General features: G+C 35.4%; 2 protein-coding genes across 2 annotated transcripts in view; one reads left to right on the top strand and one right to left on the bottom strand.

Moving 5' to 3' along the window:
* The first annotated feature begins 8,073 nt into the window (after positions 1–8,073).
* Positions 8,074–9,039, top strand: LOC109218635. The gene has a single exon (XM_019383005.1). It carries the CDS (start codon positions 8,123–8,125, stop codon positions 8,795–8,797), a length of 675 nt encoding a protein of 224 aa, XP_019238550.1. The 5' UTR covers positions 8,074–8,122; the 3' UTR covers positions 8,798–9,039.
* A 691-nt stretch (positions 9,040–9,730) lies between these two features.
* Positions 9,731–22,918, bottom strand: part of LOC109218636 (probable manganese-transporting ATPase PDR2) — a 22,787-nt gene continuing 9,599 nt past the window's right edge. Inside the window, exons 14-21 of the mRNA XM_019383006.1 lie at positions 22,309–22,417; positions 17,648–17,776; positions 15,540–15,605; positions 15,363–15,434; positions 12,992–13,143; positions 12,345–12,456; positions 12,133–12,249; positions 9,731–11,291 (exon numbers count right to left, since the gene is read on the bottom strand). Of these exons, the coding sequence (XP_019238551.1) occupies positions 10,218–11,291; positions 12,133–12,249; positions 12,345–12,456; positions 12,992–13,143; positions 15,363–15,434; positions 15,540–15,605; positions 17,648–17,776; positions 22,309–22,417 (1,831 nt within the window). The 3' untranslated portion in view covers positions 9,731–10,217. The remainder of the gene's footprint in view (positions 11,292–12,132; positions 12,250–12,344; positions 12,457–12,991; positions 13,144–15,362; positions 15,435–15,539; positions 15,606–17,647; positions 17,777–22,308; positions 22,418–22,918) is intronic.

The following is a 22,918-nucleotide window of genomic DNA, read 5'->3' as shown; positions in this document are numbered from 1 at the left end:
TAACAGTACCCGTTGTTACTGATTTTAGTTCCATATGTGAATGAAGCGATTCAGATTCGATTAGGAGTTCCTATAGGCATGCTTTCTACGCGTAGTTGATTTTGAACATGGTATAAAATGCAGAAGACTCGTTTTAAACTTATGAACATGATATCTAGGTGCTGAATTTTGTTTAAGACCCATGAACATGATATCTAAGTGCAGAAATTGTTTAAGACCTATGAACATGATATCTAAGTGCAAAAATTGTTTAAGACCTATAAACATGATACCTAAGTGCAGAAATTGTTTAAGACCTATGAACATGATATCTAAGTGCGATTGAACGTACAGATTTAGATAATCCTGTAAGCATGATTTCTATATGAATGTAGTAGTCCTATGATCATGATTTCTATGTGAATGACGGGCATACAGAATTCAGAAGGACCAATAGGCATGATTCTAGGTGCATATGCAGAATTCAAAATTCATATAGGCATGATATCTACCCTTGTTGCATACATAGTTACCCGTTCCTTTTCACTAACCATCCCCAAGAGTTTATTACAAATCATTACAGCCCAGAATAAGGTAAAATACATCAAAAAAATAAATAAATAAAAGTACAACCAAGGAGAGCCTGATTCAGACTTTATGTCTGAAATATGAGGTAAACCAACTCCAAGAGATCATGATCCAAAGCCTTTCTCCTATTTGAGTGTGTCAAAGTTCCCTAAGAGCCTCAAAGGGACTCCAGGCAATGCTCACACCCAAATGTATTATCAGATTGGGGATGAGTGCAGTGTAGAATGGCCTGCCCTCAAGTGCCCAAGTTCAGAGGGAACTCAAAGGGTCCCAAGGCAAGGCTCACAAGAGGGGGGCAGAACTTAAAGGCTAAGAAGGTGTGTGCAAGTGCAGAACAGAATGCTAAAGGGGAAAGGGAGAGGGAACAGCTACAAGTAAGCACACATAAGGGGTTCAGGGGAGAGAGGAGATTGTATAGAGCCTATTGCTTAGGCAAAGGCAGACTTTAGGCATGCCCAGCAATGGAGAGTGCTAGCACACCTATAAGCCTGCTAGAACACATACTATTAGAGGCTAGGATCCCAGGGGATCAAGTCTGATTCATGGACAATAACTTGCAGTATTGCCATGCATCAAACCATAGCTTAAACACATAGGGGGTAGGGGTTTTGGATTCATAGTAGAACAGGCAGAAAGAAATCAGTATGCTAGAGTAAGTGTTGAACTATACAGAAGCAGTAAGTAGACATGGATATAAAGATAATAAATAAACACATTGTTGTGGTGCTGAAACTTAAATCAGGACATACCAGTTTCAAAGAAAATAGAGAGAAAGCAAGCAAAAGGTCTTGTAACCGGCCACAGTATAAGCAAACAAGAGAAAATAATTTTTTGAGTGTGAGTATAAGTTCAGAAAGACTATGAGTGACTGGCCCCTTGTGTTAATGAAAGAGTCGTGTACTTATAGTGTGAAAAACAGGCAGAAATAAGGTAAGAAAACAATTAAGGAACTGGGTATCAATTAAAATCAATCAGTACAAGACTTCCTTTAATTAAGGAATTCAGACTTAAACGGTAATGAGCAAGAAAGTTATTTAAGGGAAGAGATCAAACAAGCATCTTGTGCAAAGTAGGCATTTAGGGGTAAATACATAGGAGTTTATTTAAGGGCAGAACTTTGAAATACACGGTTACATAAATAAGGTAAGAAAAATCAATTAGTAGACGGTAAATCAAGGATCAGAGATTTTGTAATCACTGGTCCATGAATGAACCAAGTCAGAAAAGCTGAGAAACGTTTTTAACTTAAATCGAGTCATAGCGAAATCAGCAAACAAGGAAAGAAATCAATCAAACCTATACAAAAGGAAGTCTGAGATTAATCAAAATTGAAAGCCATTTTAGAGGGAAGTCCAGCACATATAAAGAGCACACAAACATGCTAAGCTGAATTTAGGGCAAAGAAAGAAAATGTCATGTCATTGCAAAATCAGTAGGTAATATGCTATAGGATCATAGTAGTCACATAGGTCAGCAATGTAGAAGAGAGATAGTATCAAATAGCATACAAAAGGTCCAGTGTAAAGACCTTAGAAGAGTTTAGTGGAGAATCAGAATTGCTTAAAGAAACAGAGGTTGAAACAAAGATTTCAAGACTCAGTTGAGCAGCAGATGAAACAAATTCAGAAACTCGAAATAGTTAGGGTTACTGAAATCAGACAATTTCAAAGATGAAGTCATATCACATAGCCAATGTTCTCAAACTCGAATGAATCCCCAAATTCTAGGGTTTTACCATCAATCGAGTGCAGAGATGAGAGGACAAGTAATCAAGGAAAAAGATACTAATCGAAACAGGTTCAGAGGTCTCAGAAAGGAACTGAGACCTTTAGCATGCTCTTTCAGTAGCAGGAACTCCTGAGAAGCATAGTAAAAGTACACAGTAGAGGAACTCACAGAAACATAGTAGAAGAACTGATAAGAAACCTAATGGAAGAAACTAATAAGAACAGTAGGAGAAGCATATTAAGAAGCATATTAGAAGAAACTTAACAAGAACACAGTAGGAGAAACATGTAAAGAACACAGTAGAGAAACATATAAAGAACACAGTAGAGAAACATATAAAAACAGTAGAGGAAACTGATAAGAACATGGTAGAAGAAACAAGAAACATAGTAGAAGAAACACACAAAGAACACAGTAGAAGAAACATCTAAATAACCCAAAAAAAAGAAAACCCTAAATCGAAAAAAAATATAAAGGTTTTGAAAGCATAACTTTTGAAAGAAATCGTTTAAAAGTTTAGGGAAAACACGGTTCTAGAACAGATCTAAAGAAAATAGAAGAACCTCAAAAGCTAGGGTTTCAGAGGAACCCAAACGGTGAGAAAGGCTTGGATAGATTTAAGCAGGAGGAGTCGAGGCCAGGCTCGAAACAGACATGGCTTGCCGGAGCAAGGCCGGAGATGGCCATAAAACTTGAATCAACAAGTTCTGGATGAAGCTTCTTCGTGGTCAGACCATGAAACCTCAGCAACCAAGCGTGTATGCACCATGGAAGGCTGGTAGGTGGTGAGACCACCATAGATTCGGGCCAGGAGGTGGCCGGAGAAGGTGAGTGAAACTCATCGGAGCGGAGGGGAAGGGGGAAGGTTCTAGAGAGAACCAGAGATAGAGAGATAGAGACGAGTGAGGAACTGAGAGGGGTCTTGGGGGGTCGTTTGGTTTAATTTGGTAAGGGCGAATCTAGACCGTTGATCAAAATTGATCAATGGCCAAGATTTAATCCGGGTTGGGTCGGGTAGATTTAGGATTGGGCTTGGGTATTTGGGTTGGTTTAATTTGGGTTGGGTATTGGGTTTAATTAGGCTAAATTAGAAGGCCAAATCTGGCTATAAATTAAATAGCCCTTTTTTCCCCATTTAATTTATAGAAAATAATAAATAAATTTCTGAAAATAAATTGAAAGCACTGAAATAATTTATAACATATAATTATCGATTTAAAAATATAAAATCCCGTTTTATAAATATGAGACGAATTTAAACCTAAAATGGCTAATATTGCAATTATGCAATTTTATCCTTAAAACTGCTAAATAAATTTGTAAAAATATCTTAGCTATATTTTAGTATAAATATGAGAATCCAATAAATGAATCACCAAAAAATAATAATTTTGGTGACAATTATTGGATTTTTCTTGATAAAATAGGGCAGTAACTTGATTTAAAAATCTTTGAAAAATTAAAGAAAAAAATAATGTAACTTCCGGATATACTTATATATGCATATATAGGCTATTTTGAAGGTATTTTGCATATTTTAAAAAATACAGGGAAAAATTGGGTATCAACAATAAGTTTTCTTCTCTTCTCTTAATCATGAAGTGTTGAATCTTTCGAATATTTCTCAAATTGGGCTTGTTTCGATGTCGGGTAACCCTCGTGTGAGTTGTTGAATCAGCCACTGGAGATGAAATTTTGAGTTTTCTGGTGAAAGCGTAACATGTTAACAATGGTGATTATTTCTAAAAAATTAGTAAAGCAAAACAGAAGAAGTAATGTACTAGCGAAATTCTAACAACTTTAATACTTACCACAACTTTTTGGAGCAAAAAAATTTGAAAATTTCGCGAGACAATGGAGATGAATCAATGGAGAATCGTGGTTGTATTCATGGAGAATAGACTGGCATTGAGAGAGAGAGAGATGGTGGAGAGAGATCGTGATTTCTGAAGTTGTATACTATACGGCGGTCTTGTGAGAGAAAGAACAGAAAGTAGGAGAGAGAAAAATATTACCCAGCTGACCATAATACATATTTTGCTATAAAACCTAAAAGGTAGTTATAGAAAATAATATTTTAAAAGGATATTTATTTATGATAAATAAGGTGTAAAGTTTTACTATAGGAGGTAAAATTTTCTTTTTTCTTAGTGGTGCTCCTGCCACCTATAAATCCTGGATCCGCCTCTGCATCAAATAGGATGTATAACTAATACAAGTACTAGTTATACATAGGGTAAAAAATATACCTAATAAGGGATTAATAATGCACAAAGCTAATGCTTGTATTATTTTTTCTAATACCTCCTACCCAACCATCCCTATAACTATTAAGATGATATATAGCATTGCTGCCCAAGAGCACGTGATGGAAAAAAGTGGCTTAGGGGAAAGTAGCAGTGAGGGATAAAAAATTACGAATATATATCTATATCTATATCTATATTATTATAAAAGCATGAATATAATGTCGATAGACTAAAATAACCTTAAAATATTAATCAAAATGTAATTTATTTAGGGTAAAATTGTCATCACAAATAATTAGCTTTGTAATTTATTTAGGTTTCTTTTGATAGTCCGTGTATATTTATTTGGAGTTTGTTTTAGGTTTATTAATTAGCTCATTATTTTATTGTGATTGTCTACATTAGCCTTAGAAGTGTGAAGGAAAATAAATGTATGAGAAGGATCAGTAGTTTTATTTAAAAAATAATGTATTTAGACCAATATGCTAAGAGTGAAATCTTTATATCATATGTGAAAAAAAGGAAAACTAGAAGTCAAAAAGAATGGTGATAAAAAAATTATAACAATCTGAATGATAGCATGTGCCGATAGACTCCAATACTAACATTGTTGACTTCCAACTAAGATCATAAGTTTCTCCTTCATCTTGCAGTTCTTAAATAACCAATAACAAGAAGCAAGTTAATATGGTTCAATCTCATATGTTCACAATAGTCTTCCTTGCCTAATTCGTCCATAATTAACTAAAAATAATTGTGATAATAAAGTATCTAATCACAGTATAAATATCTAAAAGAATGGCGTACGATTTTCGATATTTTCATAATAAATAACACTTTTCAAGTAACAAGTATCCATATTCTTATGTCAACATTATTAAGCAGTTTAGTGTGTTACGTGTGAGGCACGTATATAGAGATTAGTTTATTAAAAAATCAGTATAGTAAGAAGAGAACATATTTTCTTTAAATTTTCAAAGGAATAAATGTTAATGGGCATTAAATTGAAAAAAAAATAATAATAATAATAATAATAATAATAATAACAACAACAACAACAACAACAATAACAATAATAATAATAATAATAATAATAATAATAATAATAATAATAATTACAACAACAATAACAGTAGTAGTACAGTCAACACTCTCTACAATAGACTCGTTTGTTCCGATATTTTTTTGCTTTTATAGTGAATGATCGTTATATACCTATAACAGCATTTGACGTTTAAATATTTTTTGGATGTAATAATAAAATTCAAAAAATAATTATTCTAATTTTCCTTTTTTAATGATACATATAAAAGATAAGAAAACTATTCAAATTTAAATCACAATAGATATGCTTATTCAACTAGTTAAATATTGAAGAAAGCTAATACATATTAATAAATTCATAACTAAATTTATACATAATTAAACTGTAAGGCAGACATTTTAAAGCTACCTAGAAAAATAAATTCTTTCAAGATTGATGGAAGAACTTTGTAATTGTAGCTTGTTTCGTAGATTTTAATCTCTTACTAATATAACGCTTAAATTGGCGAATGTTCGTATCCAAATTTTTAGCAAAAAGGTATCCAATAGCTTTCCCTCGAAGACAATCGAAGAGCTTAAGTGCAAATCTTCAGATCTTATATATTATGCAAGATAGTAACTTCTTTAATGGAGTAGATTGTGTCCATATTTTTAGAATTATTAGTAATCTTAAAGATTCGATATGGTTGTTATAGAGGTATAATTTTACAAAGAGCGTTCTATTATAAATATGGTTGTTGTTATAGGTATAAAGCTGTTATAGAGGGGTAAAATATAACATAAAAAATTAGTTCTAAGAAAAACTTGGCTTTTATAGTGAATAATTGTTATATAGGTATGTTGTTATAGAGAAGCCTGACGTAGTAATTTATCATTTATCTTTTCTTACCGTATTTATCGTTTGTCATTGTTATTATTAGTTGTTAGTATGATTAGATTCCTAAGTTTCCTAGTTGACGCACACGATAACTAGGCTCGACGCATTATGCTATTTGTTTTCTTATTTGTGTCGGACGGAACAGGTTTCTAACTTTATACTCTGAAATTCATACATTCCTAAGTGAGCGAAAGAAAACGTTCCTAATTGACGCACACGGCACGCGATAATTAGGCTCCACGCGTTCAAGGGCGGCTCCATGAAATTAATGGCCTAAAGCCAAATTTTAATAAGAGACCTTATACTTTTTTTATTAGTACGTATACACACATATATGCAAAAAAATTAATCTTGCCATTTGTTTCATACTTGTTGTTTATAGTATATATTCTTAAATGACATAAAGTCTTTAACTTCACATAGAATATTATTATTTATATTAGAGAAGAAAATTTAAATAAATGAGATGTTAGACATGTATTTGCAATATGTTACCTTTGATATTGTTGTAAATTTACTAATATGAAGATTTAAGCAATTTAATTCAAAGTATTAAAAATATTTTTACTGTTTAAGAGTAGACGCCTTTCTTTTCTTTTTTTTTTATACAATTTTTTTGTATTTTTTTATTTTTTCTACAAACATTAATATTGTCTAATTTGAAGTAAAATTATAAAATTCATTATTAAAAATTTTGGGGGACCTAAATAAGGCTTTACTAGTCTCCTACTAGAGCCACTTATCCACCTCTGACGTTCTCAATCAAATTTATAGAGTCTCACATAATATAATGCAACAATGATAAGAGCATTAAAGGCAGTGAATTTGTCATTCAGTTACCAAATGTGAATGAAGCTAGTTGAGCAGTACGTTTATAGTGGGGCAGTAGTCTATAAATAATTGTTGATTGTTAATGAGGGACGGCTCAACAGAACTGGTGGCCTAAACTAAAATATAATAAAAAGACCCTGAAACGTCTTTTATAAAATCCATAAAATATTGAGGCACAAAAAAAAACATACATGACTTTGATATAGTGGTGAGAGCGCAACTCATGATGTATGAGTTAGGCGCGTGTCATACGGTATTGAATTCTTCCCTTAAGTGAAAATGATAAAGGGTGAGCCCATTATTCATCATGTTTTGGACCTTGCGACATTTGCCTCGGGGATTTTTTAGTTAAAAAAGATGAGACACAAAAGAACTTGCTTTCTGGTGTGTGGATCACTCAAATGTGACAAGAAGGAATAGTTAATTTAGAGAATTTGAGTTGAAATTAGAAAGTAAAATCGTAAGAACCATGAAAAAAGACTATACATAAAAAAAAAAAAGAAAACTGATGAGAAGGTAAATATATTATTTAATTTAGTAAGAAAAAGTTATCCAATTAACTCACTTAATCTTACGTCTACCAAATATTAAAAATAATTAAAATTTAAAATCTTTTATTAATAATCATATAAATATAAATTATGGAATATATATTATATAATAATATAATAGTACTTCTTATTTTGGGGGCCTTAATTATTTTGGGGGTTAAGGCAAGGGCTACACTTGCCCTTTGACGCGTTTCCTTATTTGTGTTCGAAGGAAAAGGTTTTTATATATACGTAATAATAATCTAAATTATCATATCATTCATTCATGTAATACAATGAAGGCAGACAAAAGAGCACTGTTAAAGAGAAAGGCTTGTGTTTTGAAGAAGACAATGGAGCTTTCCATTCTCTGCGATATCAAAGCCTGCGCCATTATCGTTGATGCCGACGGAACTGTAGAATCTTGGCCGAAATATCCCACTGATCTCAACCCAATTCTTGATCGGTACAAACAATATTCTCTGAAAAAGCAAAAGAAGAACAACGATGTTGTTGTTGATGTTGAGAATACCAAGGGAAAAGAAAATGTTTTGTTGGCATTGGACTCAAAAATTGAGGCTGTAAAGAGAAGAATTGAGTTCTTGAATGGGAAATCAATTACCGCTATGAATTCTGATGGTGATGGAGAAAGAGAAGAATTTGCTGAAATATTGAGCGATATTATAGGAGGTGGTAGCAACTCTGTTAATGCTCAAGAATTTGGTCCAACTGAAATACAGCCATGCGCTTACTGGGATGGAGAGATTGGGTTTTCTACTGCTAATTATGATCAACAACTTGAACTTGATCCAATTGAACAGCCTTGCTCCAATGGACATTATGGGCTATCTGGGAACAAAAATAATACTGCTGATGTTGATTTTGAATTTGATTTATTGATGCAAGATGAATACCAGTTCCATATCTTCTCACTGTTGGCCCCGGAACATGGGCAAATTACCTTTTGCTAATTCTTATGATTTTTTTTTTATTTTTTGTGAAAAAATAGGCAATTAACGTTGATATAGCTTTGGCAACAGAGCATGGACGTACTAGATTTGCTAATTCTTGTGATGTTTTCTGAATTTTTTGGTCAATAATGTATTGACAATTCGTTACGAGTTCAATAAGATTTGTTATGATTTTGCTCTTTTGTGTATTGCATTATGCTAGACTAGATAGTGCAAAGTGCATGAAACAGGGAAATTAACTATTCCTCTAGTCTGTTCTTGGTTTTCTTTTTTGGTTTGTGGCATCCATGAATTTGTGAGAAGTTAATGCTTGGGTAAATGATTTTGTAATGTATCTTTTCGCCAAACCAACAATTTTTATAAGATTGATTTCTTCTGAATTGAGAATTATGTGGACATTGTGACTAAAGTGTGATACACTAGAATAAAATAATTAATCTCTCTTGGTGTCTTCTTAAGGAAAAAATTTAGAAATAGCCAGATTTTCAATTGGTAATCGAAGAAAAACCACAGTTTCAAAAGTAATCAAAATTTAGCCATTTTTTCATGCAAAGATAAAATCTGAACAAAAACACCCTTAAAATGCGGTCCAGCATGATATGCTGGAGTTTTAATTTTTTACTTATGAGATTCCAGCATAATGTGCTAGAGTTCTAACAAAATATGCTAGAAATTTATATGCAGGAGCTCCATAATCTATGCTGGAACTTTCCGTATTTCAACAAAATAGTGACTATTTTTCAACGACTTTACGAACGTTGGATATTTACTGGCTAGTCCATGCTATTTTCACTCTTCTTAAGGCAACAACTTGAAAATATCGAATTAACCGAACGTTTTTCACGAAGAACGCAAGAGACGGCAACGCAAAAGACAACAGCTAAAGCCACCACAGTGAAAACACAACAAACATCAGTTCCTAAACGCTTCTGCTAGAGATTCAACTTTTCTCCTCAAGTAAACATAAACATTAATCTAGTAAGCAGTTTCAACGTTTGAGAGCCTACATGAGGGAAAAGGGAATTATTGAACTGAGAAAGAAGCTACTAACATTCCTTTATGATCCTGACAAAATGTGTTAAGATAGAATGTGTTGTATCAATTCCAATACACTAGTACAATATAAGAAAAACGAAGTTCAGCTGTTTCCTTTCTGTTGGAAGTAGCCATAAATAAAGCAACAGTTCTGTTAGTTCTTGTATAAAAAGACGGGGGAAAGACCGAGCTGCTGCGGTATGCCCCCTATCCTTGGGGTCTTCATGAATGGAGATGACAAAATCCAGTAAAATTCTAGTCATGATCTTTCAGTACAATAATATACCATCCAGCAGGCCCTGATAGCTGTATTGCCAATAAAATGAAGTTGCTGAACACCAGCCAGATCTAAATCTCTGCCGTTCAAAACTGATACAACTAAGAACTAATTGCGCTTCTTTTCTAAATTTGCTGCAAGACGACGTTGCCTTTGCTTCCAGGCAGGCATCTTACCAGGGAAAGCCCACCTCAATGACTTCTCCCAGGCATAGCAGACCAAAAATGTCAGGAATGCCCAAAGCAGCAGCTTATCTCTCAAACCTCTTGGCATAGGAACTAACTTCAACCAGTCATTTAAGTCCCTAAACAAATCAGAGGTGATAACTGTGAAGAAGCCCACAGCAGCCAAAAGGGCGTATAAGAATGGCTTGTTTTCGGGTATGCTTTGGTTGAAGGGGTGGCCCATGTAGTTCACAGCAAAGGTTGCTACCTGTAGCATCAATCCCACCATGTATGAAACTGTATTGACAAGGTTTGGATGAAAATCGGAGTCTGGCTCAATGCACTCATCAGGCATGTACTTGCTAGCCTCGTTAACAGAAGAAATTAAGAAAAGCAGATGGATAGCAAATTGTCCCAGAAGGGAGAGGAAGACATAGGCGCAGAAAATATTGGGGTGAGGTCGTTCGGCTGAGAGGGTTGGAAGGGGCCGAGCATGTGAGATAAATAGAAAGAAGGCTGCTGTGAAGACCCCACTGATTGTAGCTTGAACATCACCTAACTTGACACCATCCAAGTACATTACACTCAGGACATAGGCAGTAGCAAGGCAGTTAAGTCCAAGAATCTTAAACATCTGCAGGGTGGTCACCAGGGTACTACGACCTTGACGGATGATGTCAGTGGTAGGGCAGACTGAAGCATGCTTTGCAGTGAATGGCGATGCCATTGAGGCATCCCCAAGTTTCACAATTGGTGCCTGACCATCAGCTCCTCCCTCATTAAGCTCATCCATAAGTTTCTTGAGCTTCTGCTTCTGCATCTCTGCAGGTGTAAGATGGCGATTGGTGGCTTGGCTGCTGGTAGCTCTACTTTTTGAAGTGCCTTCTCCGTTTTCTGTAGCAGGTTTAAGTTTCTTTGCCTTGGCAGGTTTTGCAGTATCATTCTTAGACGATCCATCAGATAATTTTTCCTTCTTAGGGGGAGGTATTGCATTAAGTAGAGCTACTCCCACATGTGCCTGAAAGAAGCAAATCCCACGAGTCTCAAAATATCGGAAAAAGTAGTCACACAAAAAAAAGGAGGAAGAAGGATATTGCAACAAAGAAAAACCATAAAGCAGGCCAAACAGCAATGCTTCAAAAAAGTGCAATAAACTGCATCTCCTTCTTAGTATAACTTATGTTGGGACGGTGAAGATTGACGGAAGAAGCATAATGCAGTACAGCAAAACCACAAAGCAGGCCAAGAAGCAATGCCTAAAAAAGTGCATTAAACAGCATCTCCTTCCTAGTATAGCTTAAGTTGGAAAGTGAAGATTTCTAGTTAAACCCCTTCAGATGAGATGCAAGGGACAGAAAGTAAGGGGAAAAGAGGGCCAGAGGGGAGAGGTCAGAGCATAGACAGTACCTGCTCACACAAAATACCATCATTACAAAGAAATTAACAGCAAATAAGCTTATAAACTACACATGATCAATCTTTTAGTTATGTATCACGACGTAGCTAGGCTATGGCAGATCACACCTTTTAAAACATGGGCAGACGGACACTTCATTTTTCTAGATGTGCTCATGTCAAACAAGTGTGACACCAAGTATGGGTACTCCATGTGGATCTATCAAGATACACAAAACTTGCTGAAAAACTTGGATGCACACCTAAAGGATAATTACCCACGCCATACCAGCTTGTACCTAAGCATAAGATAAATGGGGCTCTTTTCCTGCCATGGATCAAGGTGCTAAAGTAGCCTCCAATATGTTTAAATTTTCATTTTCTGAAAGGTCTAACAGGGTTTCCACAGGTTACTGCACCCATTTGAAAACAACAAATTTATTAAAGTAAAAACGATGTAATACCTGCTTTAGAGCTCCAACATCATTAGTCCCATCACCACACATCAACGTCATCCTTCCCACTGACTTAAAAGTGGTTAATATAAGTTCTTTTTGCTCTGGGGCAACTCTTGCAAATACCTGGGTAAAGTGATACCTTTGTCAGGAGGAGAGAGAGAGAGAGAGAGAGAGAGTGTGTGTGTTTTATAGAGAGAGATCAATCACATATTTCCAACCTTCACATACGGAACAACTTTGGGGACAGCAGATGTCTGCTGCAACATCTCAATGCACTCGCCTCCAATACAGAGATCGTAAGCTTCTGATAAAGCTTCAACTTCATTCTCACTACAAATTTATATGACAAAAGATTATGAAAAGCTGAAAAAGAATATGATTGAGCAATGTTTTGTTTATTGCACAGAAAATCTCAGTAACTCATCTTAATTTATTTAGAATTTAGTACTAAACACAGACGGGTAAAAAATACAATCAGGTCACCTATAAGGTAAACATGAATTAGTAACCTGATCAGAATAGTAACTTACCTGCTATAAATGGTTAGACTACAAAGATAGTGTAAAAAATCTCTACAATTTCAGCATAAAAAATTAAATCCATTTACGTGAAGAATATAACTCAAGATATTTACTACTCTGGCAAATCCATTTTGTTATTTTCTTTTAGCTAATTCTTCAATAAAAGAAAAAGCAAAAGAATGTTTGAGATCAATAATGCAGATTTCCAATCTTGTTAGTACGGCAACAAAGAATAAAAAGCAATTGTGGACGGCTCTACCCGGCAAAATCTTCAACAAATATAAATTACAGGTTAAACTGTATAAAAGCAGAATGCAATACTGCATCAAACAGTCGTTTTCTACCTGTAGCTGACTATCTCTGTCTCATCAGGAGAAACCCAGTCATATCCTTGTTTGTTTTTTGTACGTCCCAGAATCAGTGCCGGTTTTGAGATAATGTGTACTTGTTGAGCCACATGGCAAGCTGTCAAAGCTTGATCACCAGTAATCATGACCTATCAAACCAAGGTTATAGATGAGTACTGGAAGCTTGAAAGTGATAAGACCACATATCTAAATAAAACATCAAATTGTATAGTCTAATGTCTGTTATGTGTCTTTCGCAGTACTTCGACCTTATTCGGGAGCTTTGATTTTTTTATGAACAATTCTACTCAATATGAGCTACTTGAGACATCTGCATCATGGTTGATATTTTTTTAACGTGAGATGTTCTTGTGATACACGCTCTTCATTTGCTGATAGTTTTAGTGTTCATATATCCCATTGATACCCAATGAGACTCCAACTTTCCCTACTTATATGACACACTTTCGTTTTTGGGACATTTCAAGATATTAAATTTTTTGCATTTTTAAACAACTTTAACAACTTTTAAGAATTCACTTTATTGAGTTATTCTAATTTATATTTTGATGTGATGATTTCCCTATCAAACTAATTTTTAAACCATTTAAAAATTTCTTCCACTGTCACTAATATAATACTTAAATCAAATTAACGTTAAACTCTGTTCATTCAAACGCCATTATATAAAATGGACCAAAGAGAGTAATATCTTAGATTTGCCTCATTCTTTATTCAAGTACAAATCATAATTAACACCACAACATTGAACCTACTTATTTTAGTATGAATTGACAAATAACATAACAAACCCCTTATCTTGCTATGACTATAAAGCGCCTCTTAAATACTCATGTTAACAAAAAAACGTCCTTAAACTTTCTAGAACTAAACAACTTTCATCCTAACCCAACATCTGTCAAAAAACCGAGCACCTGCTCCTGTTCCATCAGAAGTGGATGCCTAGCAACTGGCACCAGAATATTGGGGATGGAGAACAGAGTGAAGATCTTCCAGAGAAAGCGCGAAGCTTACTGCATGTCTCCTTGGACTGTTTCACGGCACCAAACGCATTGTTCTCCCATAATACTACCATCCCAAGGAGGACTGCCGCTCTTCCTTCAATTGCGACATTCCCCACTATTTATTCCACTTGTCATTAGATGCTCACTTATTGGAAAGTTTGGATTTCGAAGTGTGAAATAGTATTTTGGTTATGTTTACAATCCGCAATGATTTGATTTTTTAACCCTTTGTTTCATTAAAGGCTAGAATCACCGACATCTGAAAAACCATTTAAAGTTAGAATCAGGAATTTTTTAAGAAATGTAGTTCCTTCACTCTCTGAAGAAATAGGTACAAGGAGAACCTTCCAGATTTTGCAGGGAAGAAAGACGCATCAATTTCTGCATTTTCAAAAACGGCTATCAGCAAGAGAACAAGAGTCATGAAAGCACTTGAGGACATTCAGTTCAACCCAACTTCAACAAAGATTTTTACTGGTATTCAATGGAGAGGGCTGCATATATCTCTGCATGATGAAACACGGGGAGGTATAGGGTTTTCTAGGGAGCATTAGCTTTGGACAAAAGTTGTAATGTTTTGATATTTTTAAGGATGTTTGTTTCTAAGTATCAAAAAAAGCTTAAGGATGTTTCTTTTAAGATGAGTAGTCGTGGGATGTAGTTGAACTTATGAAACATAAGGGCTGATTTGGTGTTAAGAATTCAGCTAGAATAGGATAAGAAACAATAAGATGAATAAACAAAGACCAAAGGAGCCTTTAAATTTAATCTAAATACCTACATGGAAGACAGCGAGCTAATATTGTGTGTTCTCTCTACCTTGCTATCCTGGATGGAAATTAATTTCCAAAATATTCTAAAACCACTTAAATTGATGGCTCAGAAGTCTGTTATATGACCTCTGGCACATTATCACAGTTAGATTGTCAAAGTTGCCACAAGAAGGTTTCATTAAAAGGAAGATGGCTCTCATTCTCGGAAGTACAGGCTTGAACAAGCCAAACTAGGTGTTTCTATTCAAAGAGTCACATCATGAGAATATTATGTCCCTCTAGGTCTTTGTAACTGATTCCCTGCCTAATAAAACTTCTAAGAAGTGACACCTTGAGAGACTTCAAAACATAATGTGCCAAAGACAAATTGCCTGACTAGGAAAACAAAGACCATGAATATAATTTCTGCAATTTTTGTTTCTGATAAGCTTCATGAAGCTTTACGTAATTGGTTAACGCCTACAATCTAAAAATAATGTAAGCAAATGTTCAGCACTGTACGAAACAGTAAGTGGCTGAGAACACAAGAACAAAGCAAGTAAATGAAAAAATAAACCAAACCACACCTACCAAGTCATGAGATGATTGCTTTAATTCAGTCAAGACGGTGGCTGAGTCTCCTCTGATGGGGCAATTGAACACCTACATATCATAACGAAGTAATACCAAACATGTTCAAGAGGCTAAGTACAATTTTCCTGGTGTGAACATCAGATCCATTATAACACAAGGAAAATTGGGCTTTACCGCAAAACCAGCAAAAGTAAGCCCACTTTCCACCATCTCTCTCTCCAGACTTCTGGCTTCACTAACCTTCACCAAATTAAAAATCAAGAAAACTTCAAAAAAAAATGGAAAAGAAATAGAAAAAATAAGGATTGAAAACTGGATACCATGTAAAAAGCAAACCGACAGGAAAAAATTGCTTGCTCCGAAAAAGGAGAGAAAGAGACAGACAGACAGACACACACACACACACACACACACAGAGAGAGAGAGAGAGAGAGAAAGAGAGACTGTGAAGAACATTTACAGTTCAACAAGATCAGGGCAACATCAGTAACTATGATTTGGTGCATCATCCAGTTAGATAATTGAAATATCCAATTCTCAGACATGTATCTATATTGCTATTTAAATGTAATTTTTTGTTATCTTTTTCACTTGGTATGTATAATATTTTTTTGAAAAAGCATTATTGATGAATAAAAAAGCACTAAGAAAGTGCTGTGATTACATCCAAAAGTTGCAAAAGAATGTCTACCCAGTCTATCTGAACAGATTTTCTATGAACTGTACAAGGATTCACATCTTCAACTAATTCCGATTTACAACTCAAATATCTTATGTTCCTTTTTTTCCAAATACACAACCAGATTGCTGAAGGGACCCTTGGTAACTATATTTTATAAGCATATTTTGCTAATCCTTGAAACATTACGAAAGTATAATAAAACATGTTGACCCCACATTCAGATAATTAGATACATTTCGGGAACACAAGGCTTCAGTTTAGAAATAATACAGCTAAGCATATCCAGTACTCCCTCCGTTCCAATTTCTGTGAACATGTTTGATTGGGCATGGAGTTTAAGAAAAAATGAAGACTTTTGGAATATGTGGTCCTAAACAAGTCAAAAAGGGGCTCAGAGCATTTGTGTGGTTATAAAAGCTTCTCATTAAGGGTAGAATTGTAAGTTTAAGCTAAATTCTTACCAAATTTAGAAAGGGGTCATTCTTTTTGGAACGGAACAAAAAGGAAATAGGTTCACATAAACTGGAACAGAGGGAGTACATTTTAAAGTGGCCCTTGAAAGAATATTTAATCACATAGAACCTGAGTCTTAACAGTATCTCAGACAAAAAATGACAGCTATTTGGTGTGTGGAATACAGCAATACAATATTTTTAAGAACTGGGGGAAAAAATTTGAACTTGGGCACAATAATATATCTAAACAAGTTTGTGTTCTTCATTATATGTTAAATAGAACCGCTATCTTTGGGAACAAAAACAAGACATATAACACATTCGAGAATTCTACAAATTTCAAAACTTATAATTACGAAGTGATGTCACACCCGACCTCATAATTGAACAATAAAAGATATTATCTAAAAGCATTAGACAATAGGATCACAGCAACGAGTCCCAACTTAATCAAACGTAAGTAAATTTTATTAAATAAAAATAAGCACATCTCTTCTTTCCAAAAATTGAATTTAACCCCAAACATATCCAATTTGACCTCTAAGAGATGTGCTTGTAGCCCAAAATAAGGATGCTCGTATACAGAAAAATAAAAAAATGATGCACTTTTAGATAATTCTTGTGACGTTTCCTGACATTTTTGGGTCAATAATGTATTGAAAACTACCTGCAAAGTTCAAAAAGATTTTTTATGATTTTGCTCTTTAGCGTATTGTTATGCTAGACTAGATAGTGTAAAGTACATGAAACAGGGGAACTAACTATTCCTCTAGTTAATGATGCACTTTCAGATACTGTACAGGTACCGTATCTCAAGCATATCTCTGCCATACATTGAATATCATACTTGGGACCAAATCGTGGTATAAGATCTAGTACCCATGCTTCATAGGCTGACAGCTCCACTACCCCTTAAACCCATGAATGAACTTTTTGCCATATATGTGCTACTAAACAAATAAAATCATCTCTGCTCCCTCTGCCATATATGTGGTTACTAAACAAATAGAGTCATTCCTGCTCCTTCAACTCAGTTCCTAAACAAACAGAGCCATCCTCATTGAATGACAGTAGGAAACAAATATGGCTTGCAGAGCACTAGGAGACATCTTAGAGAAAATATTTGCCCATGGAGGGGTTCTTACTGTCATATCTGGCAGAGACTTGAAAGCCAGAGCCAATACACGTGATCCTTGACGGGTGTATTTCTTGTAGGTTGGCACGTAGGATGGTGGGACATCAATGAGTCTTTCCTGAATGGTCTCTGGTGCACCCTGGAAATATTTAGTAAAAAAGAAATTGATTTCATAGCAAGTAGGAAATTAAACAATTAAATGTACCATGGAAACCAAAAAATGTGCTTGAGTGAACCAAAATAATTTGCATTTGAGGACTGCACCGTTTGCACACACATATACTTTAGCTTAAAAGTAATCAGGCCAACCAACAAACACAAAAAAGAGTTGCTAAGAAACAAAAAGATATACAACAATAACAAAAAACCCAGTATAATCCCACAAGTGGAATCTGGGGAGGGTAGTATGTACGCAGACCTTACCTCTACCTTGTGACGGCAGAGAGGCTGTTTCCGATAGACCCTCACCTCGATGAAAGGTGAATAAAGGATAAATATCCAGTAAATGCACCGCCACGTCAATCTGCATCCTCATGTGATGCAAAACACACTAAATCATAAGGACGTGTCAGAGAACTATGCACACATGGTACTCTTCAACTGAACCAAAGAGCTTCCAACAACAATTCAACCATCACCAGAAAATACTTTTGACAGAAACATCGAACTTTCTTTATCAGTTGACAAGAAGACAAACATACAAAAAGTTTTACCATATCATCGTCATCAAGAACAACAAACCAAAGGGCATCCTTCTACAGTTCCTTCCCTATTAACCAGCTCGTGTAGTGCACTAAGAATTTAATGCCTCCACTTGGACCAACTGACCCAACTCACCCCAATCTCAGCCATTTGTTCTTCTGCTTCATCAAATCGGTTGTTCACCAATCAATCTCAGTTTACTAAAAGAAATAAATGTCAACCCTCCACTGAGCATTTTCAGTATAGTTCATTTTCTCCTAATGTTTGTTCTCCAACTATAGATGTAAAGTAACCTCAACAACTTAATCCATACATAACTAGGTGTAAAATTTCCTCAGTACAAGCAATAGCTAGTGAGTGGTGAGTCTGGTGGCCACCCATCAAGTAGTAGTTTCTGAGCCTTTCATGTACCAGTCACCAATATTGATTCTCGATGTTTCAACTCTTTAATGGAATTCAACGAGAAAATATAATACGGTTCATATCAATATGCCAGCCAAATCATCCATACTTCCCAACCCACTTTTGCACTTCTATTACATGCAGAACATTAGTAGCTAGCCGCATTATTAAAAGTCATCGTTTCATATAAAGCGATGTGAAGGGGAGGAGAAGAGATATCACTTCACAAGTGAAGCTACGCAAAGAAGTGTGCACTTGAAACGACGACGCACAAAGTACTTTAGATAAGAAGCGATCAATTCTTTGATTCTTAAACATTTCAAGCTGAATTAGTTATATTAATGGTGATTTCATTGTTATAGTACTAAATTTATATATGTTGGTCTTATTTATTTTTTTCCAAGTCGTGCTCAAAGAAACATGCACTTCACTTCTCGCTTTACGCTTCAAATCCCATGGTTCTTGTCACTTGTTTCTGCCTTTTGCTTTAAAAACGTAGATGCTAGGAGTAGCCCCCTTATTTCTTTTCGGTGCATCAATGAGGTTCATTTATGTATAAAAGATTGGATGTTGTTTGTATAAAACCATCTTTTTTTAAAGGTTTTCTACTTTTTGGTATACCTCTTATGAGCTGTTTTGCCCAATCATTAATAAAATCTTATTACCTTATCAATATAAAAACGAGTTAACTCGTTAGATCACCAAATCTTCCTACTAAACATATGCAATGATATTGTATTCGTTCTTTCAAGGTCGCGCCCTTTATCAACATCTCAAATTTCCATCCTCTATGCCAAGAGTGACCTTTGCTTTTCTTGTCGTCCAATTTCTCAGCAACCTCTGCATATATTCTAGATCAATCCTCATGACTGTTGATTAAAAAAAATTCGACCAACTTTTTAAATTTTATTTGTTGTATCCTCCCATTCTCAGTCATTTTTGTTCTCCGTGCATCGACCTTCTTTTAACTTGCAAAGCCCATCCCCCCATATGCTGAAGTTCTGAGAAATGTTTGATCTCTAGTTCTAATCGTGATGTTTTTCCATCTTCGACAGTTTGCCATATCCTCCTATGCTAGTCCAAGGATAATGCAAATTCACCAAAGAATATGTCTCTATCATAATTTTGCTGACAAAGTTCCTCTTTCGTTTGATAAACTCAAACCAGTGCAAGCTTTCATCGTTTTCATCACTATAGCAAAAGTCTTCTGTTGGGCAACCATCATTGTTCTTCTCTCAATCTTCTGGATCAATCTCCCCTTCCATTCGTCAAATAATGCAGGCCTAAGTTTCAAAGGAAATTGCTTTACCAAAAAACAAAACAGTTACTAAGAAAATCCATCCCAAAACAACCATCTCTCGACAAGAGAACTCGAAGATTCATCTATTATGGTGGTAGGGGTTAGGTCTAAACTGCCCGAGAGTTAACCAAGTAGAGAGGAGGATACTTTTCGGTGTCTGTTCATAGGTTTGAGAGACTATAAATAGCATAATTAGCTTCTCATCAACTGGCTTCAGCTAATACAGAACCTCCCAAAAGAAATAGACTTTCTTCAGATTGAGTAATACAATTCCAATAGTTTATCTTATCTGTTTCTCCTACTCATCAGATTTGGCCACAGTCTTCCAGCCCCAAACAGGGCGTATAATCATCTTTTTCATCCTCTTAATCCTTGAACAACATATGATGAACCATCATAAAGGCTAAGCAAAGATATCTATAACTATTTCAGGCATATATCTGCAATAAGTTGTATTCAAGAAGGCCACATATTTACTACATCAACTCGGAGAGATGCCCCTCGTACATTCAGCTAAGTCTGCACACAAGCACGGGCAGACAGAGAGGAGGAACATTTGATAAAAACATGTCCTAAGAGTTTAAAAAGACAAGCTCACAGATAAGCAGCCAGTAGGCAGGATAACACATGGCTTCCTCAGCTCAGAAGGAATATACAAGATTGGGAGGTAGAAGAGCTTCAGGAATTACTTGCTACATTGGCAGGGGTGGTGGTCAATCCTCAAGAGAGGGACAAACTGATATTGGGGAAGTTAAAAGAAGGCGTATATACTGTAAGGGAAGGCTACTACCAGCTATGCTCAAACAAAGACTTAATTGATAAATGACCATGGAAACTCATCTGGAAGACTACATTACCTCCCAAGGTGAAGTGCTATTGTTGGACTGCCTTCTATGAAGCATGCTAACCCATATCTATCTAGGAGATGCATTCCGACTGTGAATAGGTGTTACATGTGCCAGATGAAATTAGACAGTGTCAGCCACCTTCTTCTTCATTGTGCAGTTGCAGCAGACACATGGAGTATGTTCCTCTCCAGCTTTGGTCTTGCCTGGGTCATGCCTAACCGTGTGAAGGATGCCTATCAGAGCTGGTGTTCTAGGAGAGTTGGGAAGTCCATCAAGAATGTCTGGATTATGGTGCCTGGTTGTATTTTTTGGTCCATTTGGAATTAAAGAAATCATAGATGTTTTGATGGTTTCTCAACTCCTATTCATGCTCTTAAAGCTAAGTGTTTGTTGAACCTTTTCAGCTGGCTTAGTTTTTTTTTTTTTTTTTATGAAGTAAGGTGTTATATTGCTGGCATCAAGAAGATGCAAATCATTACAAAAGAGGTTGGTTAGCTCCATTTACACAAAAATATAGTTCTGACCAGGGAGCTAACCAGAAGCGCCAAAAGCCTAAAATTGGCAATCAAACGAGAGACAGAGAGCTAATAAAATCTAGAAATGGAATTAAATCATTTACAGAGGAAAGGTTGCTCCAGCTATATAGATTCCTAAGGCACTTTGCTTTCAGGTAGCTGTTGGGAGTTGATATTCCATCAAAGCATCTGCGATTCCTTTCTGCCCATATACACCAAAATATACATGCTGGGATCATCTGCCAGATCTTCTTGATGGTTCTACCGACTTAGTAAGGCCACTGTTTTTAGCTATGACCAATTTTTGGACTGCATCTGCTCTCTAGTTCTAAGGTAATCTGTTATATAGGAGCAGATGTTTATCTTTACTTCTTGTGATTTTTTGCTGCATCTTATGTTTTTTGAATGAAACTATTTTACTTCATCAAAAAAAGTAAAGTATCCACTCCTTATTTACCAATGAAAAAGCCAGCCAGTTACACACCAGAATGGTTATAGAGGAATCATCTCTTTTCATGGACTGAAATAAATAATGAGCAGTATAAAGTATAAACAAATGTGAAATGTTATCAAAAAAGAATACTAAGAAACAAGCATTTTACGAATTTGACTATGAGGTGTTTGAATTGGCTTATTTTAAGTGCTTACTGGCTTTTAAGCACTTTACTAGTTTTTTGTGGTGTTTGACAATGATAAAAAGTGCTTTTAAAGCATTTTACGCATGAAAAGTACAAAAATAAGCCAAAAGCTAGATATTACCAACTTTTCGCTTTTAGCTTATAAGCTACTTTTTAAAAGCCAATTCAAACACCCATTACCAGAAGTACCTCTAAATCTTATCTGCTATACACTTGACCTCATTCAACCATACAAAGCTAGCTAGATAAGGACCTAGGCATCAAACCTTGACAAAAGCAAAAAATTGCTCCTGAACACGAACAACTACAGCCATTCTTTTCAAGTGAGATGCAAAATGATGTCGCTGCACAATCTGAACAGCATCACCTCCACCCCTGCAGTGTCCAGTATTAAGAGGGGGAAAACAAATGTTAACAAGAACAAGATTGACAACAGTTTATTTTTAAATAAATAAAAGATGGACAACTGTTTTTATTTTAAACGAAGTCCAAGGAGGAAATCTAAAAAAATCAAATTCACTGCACATACGTAATAAGCAAACTATAATTTTCTATTATGTAACTTTTATCAAGATTATTTCTCCACATTATTCAAACAGTGTTAGATGAATAAAGAGTGAAAAACATGACACTGAATCCAAGAAAGACACTTGGCTTTGTCCAAATAAGGATGCTGAGGCATGGTGGCAATCAAATTATTATGCTCATGACCGTCAGTCAAAGAAATTTTATATAAAAAAAAAAAGGGTGGGGTAGGGGGGGGGGGGGGTACGGGGGGGGTAACTGTAGAGATGATAGAAAGACAAAAATGAGACAAACAGTCTTAGTCGGTACCGTACGGTAGTTATACAACTCCAGTACTAAACTGTACTTACT

This window comes from Nicotiana attenuata, unplaced genomic scaffold, assembly GCF_001879085.1.
Source record: "Nicotiana attenuata strain UT unplaced genomic scaffold, NIATTr2, whole genome shotgun sequence".
NCBI lineage: Eukaryota > Viridiplantae > Streptophyta > Magnoliopsida > Solanales > Solanaceae > Nicotiana > Nicotiana attenuata.
This window is presented reverse-complemented; position numbering and strand designations above follow the sequence as displayed.